Raw genomic sequence first — 6478 nt, 5'->3', positions numbered from 1 at the left:
CAGAAGAGGCCTTTGGCTTCCTGGTGTGTCACACAGATCTGCTCCTCAGAGCTGTGGTCGTGGTCAGCTTTGGCCTGTCTGGCAAGGGAAGCCAGCCTCTTGAGGGCAATGTTGGTTTTGAAATCAGGCCTCTCTGATATTCCCCTGCACTCCGGGCACCTCCTTGGAGTCTGGCCTTCTTCCCAGCAAAGGCTCAAACAGGGACGGCAGAAGCTGTGCCCACAGTCTATGGTGACAGGGTCCAGGAAGCAGTTCATGCAGATGGAGCAGGTGAGTTCACTCTGGAAGACCTGCAGTGTGTCTGAATCCATGTTTCTGAAAATTAAAAAAAGAACACAGGGTAAGAGAAAAAGTCTTTCTTCTGCCCTCATCAGGAAAAATAAATCCTTTGGACAAAGTCCTGTCTTGAACTCTAATTTCCCTATTTGCTTACCTCCCCAGAACAAACCTAGAAATGGTGACTGTATACACCTTGGATTTGAACTATTATACAAAAGATGAAATACAGTAAGAGTCCTTAGCAACTTTTTGGTTTCAAATAATTCAGGATTTCAATCATACTAAAATTATTAATACATGGAGAAGCTTAAAGACTAGTGTGAGTGTGCTCACTCCTGTCTGACTCGTTGCTACACCATGGACTATAGCCCACCAGGCTCCTCTGCCCTTGGGATTTTCCAGGCGAGAATCCTGGAAAGGGTTGCCTTTTCCTTCTCCAAGGGCTCTTCCTAACTCAGCGTTTGAACCCATGTTTCCTGCATCTTCTGCATTGGTGGGTGGACTCTTTATCACGGAACTCCCTGAAAGCCCCTTAAAGATTAGAATGGAGGGTAAGTGTTGGGATGACTTCACAGTTACTTTATCAGCTGACTCTGACAGAAGCACACACAGAACCTCAGTCTGTCTCTCTCTCGACCTCCACGACTCCCTGACTGGAAGCCACACTAGCACACCCTTCCTTTCTCTCCTCATGGCCTCAGTTCCTTCCATCATCAAAGTGACAGAAGTGCTTTTCTAAAGACAAAGAAATTTGTTTACAAAGAACTTAAACTTCATACAATCAATCTTGGCTTTAATCTGATGTCCTAAAGAGTTCAGAGCTCGCTTCCAGCTTAAGTAATAAAACTGCTGCTTTCAAGACAAAAAGAAGAAAAAAAAAATGTCACTTCTAACTCAGGAAAGCAAGTTTTCCCGGAGTCGGTTCATATCATCATAGTATGTCATATTTTGAACTGGTGAATGCTCAGGTATCACAATAATCAGGAAACAATAGTCAGCATGAATATAATCATTTGTAGACTGATAGCATCAAGGACCATGATAATACTAAAACAATAATAGGAGAACTTAATATGTGTTGCCTAGTGTTTCTCAGCATTGAATTAAATCCTTTTCTATAGATTAACTGCTTTCATCATCTCAACAATATTTACTAATTTTCTATTTTTACCCACATTTGATAAGGAGGTTATTTGATATCGTGTGGGTAAAAATAAGTTATTTGTCTGCAAATCCTACATGGAATCAATGCTTGAGGAGGTGCTGAAACATAGATAGTACTGACAGAATAAATACAACTAGCTTTTGTGTCCACGACTGCCATTAAAGTTTTATTTTTAACTGAATATATCAGAATTTCATTGTACCTTGATCAGAACTCACCTTTGGTTGTAGTTAATGCAGTTTCCACTCCTTTTCAGTGGGTAACTCTCAAATTCAGTTCAGGATTTAGATGCTCCACTGCTGGTGGCAGAAACTTTCAAAAGTCTTCACAGCTCAGCCAACTCCACACAGCACAGCTCTGGGCTCCAGAGAAGATTGAACTTGGTTCTTGCTGAATGTTTTATATTCTCCAATGACCACGCCCATTTCTTCCACCTTTGTAACTTGTGGAGTTTTTGTTTTGGAATAAACTATCCAAGTATAAATTTCACACTTCCTTTTAATGAACTATATTATAGTTTTAAGAGCACCTACCCATCTAGACCTATCACCCGATAGATTTACTTGCCTTTCTGAATTTGCCTGCATTCATTTGGAGATATTTCTTCAGAATGAGGAATCCCTCACATTCTATTTTTCAAGCTGGGTACTCAAGGTCCCCCTAAGTACACATACTGCTCTGGCCAAGATAGCCAGAAGTTGTTGTTTGGAAGTAACTGAACTCCCCAGGACTGAATTTCATATCTTCATTTCACAAACTATATGATAGTCTAACTGCAGCAACCAGTAATCTCACCAGTAACAAGTGAGAATGTGTGAGTGCTAAGTTTCTTCAGTTGAGTCAGACTCTTTGCAAAACCCAGGGACCGTAGCCCACCAGAATCCTCTGTCTATGAGATAATCTAGGCAAGAATACTGGAGTGGATTGCCATGCCCTCCTCCAGGGGTTCTTCCCAACCAAGGGATCCAACCCTCAGCTCTTATGTGTCCTGCATCAGTAGGTTCTTTACCATTAGCGCCACCTGGGAAGCCCTCAAGTGAGAAGAGGGACATGATTTTCCTTCTAGGAGTTGCGGTGACTCAGCTTGTCCATCACAGCAAGCCTGCTTGTTCTCTAAAATGCAGCAAACTTTGCCTTACCTGACTGGATAGGGGAAGGGAATGAAGTTCAATGAGTTGAAAATTGAAATAATGTCTGAGAAAAAGAGGAAAGTTTAAATTGGATATAATTTATATTTTGAAAACATAATATGGTAAGATTTTATATTCCCATAGGTGCCATTGCTGGTTTTTCATTTTCTCTGTATTATAACTGAATATACTATTCATTGCACAAAGAATATTTATTATTTGTAAAATCAGGAAGAATTGACAAAAAAGACTAAAATTGTCTTAGGTCAAATAATTGTAAGGATCATATACAGAATCTAAATATTAGATCAATATCAAGTAACTGAAAGGCAAGAGATATGTGAACATGGTTATCTGGAACATCCTTTTTGAAGTTTCCTGTATTCATTGATGAAGTGCTATCAAATTTTTGGACCCTTGAAAATGTAATAGGTAGAGAAAATCCCCCAGTAAATATCCACGTGATAGCAAAGTGCCATCTACATGCTCCATGCGTTTAAGAAAAGGGACACAAGAAAAACTTTCTACTAAAAGATAAAAATAATGTTTTGGGTGAGTCCTGAAAAAAAGTATCAAGATAACGGAGCTTGTGCGTGCTCAGTTGTGTGTGACTCTGTGACTCCATGGACTATATAGCCTGCCAGGCTCCTCTGTCCATGGGATTTCCCAGGAAGAATACTGGAGGAGGTTGCCATTTCCTTTTCCAGGGGATCTTCCTGACCCAGAGATCAAACCCTATCTCCTGTGTCACCTGCATTGGCAGGGAGATTTCTTTTGCCTCTGAGCCTCCTGGGAAGCCCCAAAGTATCAAGAGGCTGACATTAAATCAGACTTCACAGTTTATAATATACCTCTCTTGCTTTTGTTTTACTCTCTCTATGTGATTGGAGGTGTTTCTATATGCGGTAGTGATACTAATAACTTTTGTTCTTCCTAGAAAAGTCAGTTTGAACTCTCTAGGGTTTGTGCTCTGTCTTTCCTTGGAGAAGGGAAACTGAACTAACTCACTGAATAGAGAGATTTCTCTCTGAGGATATGGAAATGCCATTAACTGACCTGGTTTTTCTCTTTCTCCCCTGGATAACATTCTCAGTCAGAAAATTACCATTCACAATGTGAGCCTTTCAGAGGATGATACAAGTGTGATGTTTGAAATTACCATTACTGATTTTTATTTTGAAAAATAAACATATAACAAAAAATGTAAGTGTTGCTCCAGAAAAATATTGAATCAAAAACAGTATATAAAGGCTTCAGCTCCATAGTTTGAACTCCTACAGGCCAGAATTCCAAGGCCACCGCAGTGGGAGGGAGAGCAGAAAGCGGTCCTCAGGCCTCTCTGACCTGCAGGGCTGGAGACAAGCAGCCCCAACCCAGACTCAGGGTCAAGGTTTCCCCCTGGAGATGGGTGTTTGGAGTCCTAGGACAGTCCTAGACCCTGTCCTTTTTCTGGCATCATCACTGATGGAGCCACCTCCTTCTACAGAGATGTGCCTTCCCCGAGAGCAGCGTGTCTTTCAGGAGAGCCTGGTCTGCCAGGGTATGAGCCTGGGCCATCCTGGTGGTCAGTGGGCTCCAGCCCCGCCACTGAGGGACCCGCCCGAGGGGGGCACATGGGGCTGGAGGCGCTCAGACACCTGTTCAAGGGGCTTCGGGAGGGACGCCAAGTCCGCATGGCCACAGGGCTCAGACCCCGCGTTTCTGGGAAGGATTTTGGTTTCTGTCTGCCCAGGAACCCAAAGGCCCAGTAGGGAGTCAGGAGGACGTGCATGGCCATGCGAGAATGGCCTTATTCCTGGATCTTAAATGGGCTGCTCCAGGGAACCCCAATATGTTTTTGTCTGCTAGTGCCTGACAGGGCCCCAGATTCCGGCCGTCCTGAGGATACTGTTACCCGATAGACCTGGCCCGAGTGTCAGAAAAGAACTCAGATCCGCCGGCACCATGTGCGGGTCTTAGCGAGAGTCAGTGTTGCAAACAGGGGTTCTGGACCACTGAGCCGGAGGGGGTTCATGTGGATTCTGGGGCTGCGGCCTCATGGAGGCTCTCAGGAGCTCCGCTGCTCCTGAACCCTGCAGTTTCCCCGGCATTGCACCTGCCCACCTGCCACCTCCTCCTGTGGGAGGCCCCGAGGGTGGTTCTCTGTCCAGGGTGAACTCAGGAGAGAAGTGACTGAGTCAGAAAAAGAAAGATAAATATCTTGTGATAGTGACCATATGTGGAATCTAAAATAATGGTACCAATGAGGTTATTTACAAAAGAAAGACACAGATGGAGAAAAGAAACTTAGGTTTCCAGGCGCTAAGAAACAGGGTGGAGGATGGGAGGTATAAAGTGGGGATCTGGATGATCATACACCCATTCCTATGCATGAAACTGTCAGAAATAAGGATCTACTGTGTAGCACGGGAAATTCTCTTCTATACTCTGTAATGACCTGTATGGGAAAAAATCCTTTATAAAAAAGAGTGGATACATGTATGTATAGAATTGATTCACCAGACTGTACAAGAGAAACTAACATAACCTTGAAAATCAAGGATAGTCCAAGAAAATTGAATAACTCTCTCATCTAGTAATCTTCCCTGATGAAGTATCATGGCCCATCATTGAATAAATAGAAAAATGTTTTGAGGACTAGAATGGAAACACAGTATAATAAAGAAAACATGAAGAGATAGTTGCCCAAACTTAACAGACAATATAATATTTCTTTCACAAATTGTCTATTATTTTCTAGTCAATCTTGTGTTGTACAAAACAATGACATAATCTTTAACTCCACAACCTAGCATCAATATTTCCACTGTGCATACATATTGAATAATAGAATGAGAAGGTATGTGGTCATATGCAAGTAATGAGGATCAGGAGTCTTAGAGAAAACCAACGACAGCTATTGTGTGTGGAGTCACAGACATAGAGAGAAAAGCAATAGTGTGTAAGCTAAACAGAAGAACAAAACAAAAAATAAGCAAATAAAAATATTCTGAGGGAAAATTTTAATGCAGAACTGAATGAAAAAAATAAAACGTGAAAGAATTTTAGTTCAGTGAGGTTGAGAATACCTGTCAGAGACTAGAGGGCTATCTCAGTGCAGTCAGTGGTATTTTGGGGATACTGAGTGTCCCGTGTTGAAAAATGGAATCTGAAGGACTTTGCCTTCTGAAGAAGTGTCACAGAGCAAATACAGGCAAACTCAGACAGACAAGTAAATCTAGTGGGTGATGAGCCTGGATGGGTCAATGAAATTAGGACTATTATACTGTTCATGAAATGAAGGTATGAAATTCATGCTTGGGGAGTTCAATTATTTCCAAACAGCAACTTCATGGATAACAAGTGTAAACCATGGTGTGACTTCACCATGAATGAAATATGTAAAGACATATATAGATGAAACACACACACACACATATATATACATATTTTTTGTGTATATATATATATGCACTCTTGTGTGTTGTGTATATGTGTGTGTGTGTGTGTGTGTGAGTGTGTGTGTGTGTGTGTGAGTGTGTGAGTGTGTGTGTGCGCGCACATGAGAGGAGCTTGTATCAGAGGAGACTAGTGAGATTTGAAACCATGCTGCTCCCTTCCCTCTCCTCCTCCCACAATTCCACGCTCTCATTCAGTTTCCGGTCTGTTCCATTCCTACCACCAACATGAGCAGGTTGTCTAGGAAGTTACAGCTCTTTAATGGGAGATTTAAGCGATTTTTGTCTTAATTTCCAAGTTTCATTTCACTTAATAGCGTCCCATGTTGGCCACAATTCTTTAGAGTAAGAGAAGTTTGAATTAATCAGATATACTGGAGTTAAAAACTTATTGCCATGGAAGGGTTTAGGAAATTTGAGAAAGTTTCCAAAATACGTGTTTGGTGTGCACAGTGCACGTGTCCTTA

At 42.0% G+C, this 6478-nt stretch overlaps 1 protein-coding gene across 1 annotated transcript in view; it reads right to left on the bottom strand.

Moving 5' to 3' along the window:
* The window catches only part of LOC104983875 (tripartite motif-containing protein 64-like), a gene marked incomplete at its 3' end in the record, with an annotated part of 8740 nt that extends 4389 nt beyond the window's left edge, over positions 1–4351 (bottom strand). Inside the window, exons 1-2 of the mRNA XM_010833396.1 lie at positions 4212–4351; positions 33–315 (exon numbers count right to left, since the gene is read on the bottom strand). Of these exons, the coding sequence (XP_010831698.1) occupies positions 33–315; positions 4212–4351 (423 nt within the window). The remainder of the gene's footprint in view (positions 1–32; positions 316–4211) is intronic.
* Between the last annotated feature and the right edge of the window lie 2127 nt (positions 4352–6478).

Source organism: Bison bison, unplaced genomic scaffold, assembly GCF_000754665.1.
Source record: "Bison bison bison isolate TAMUID 2011002044 unplaced genomic scaffold, Bison_UMD1.0 scf7180017863555, whole genome shotgun sequence".
In the NCBI taxonomy this organism is placed as follows: domain Eukaryota; kingdom Metazoa; phylum Chordata; class Mammalia; order Artiodactyla; family Bovidae; genus Bison; species Bison bison.
Note: the sequence above shows the minus strand (reverse complement) of the source record. Positions and strands in the feature narration are given on the sequence as shown.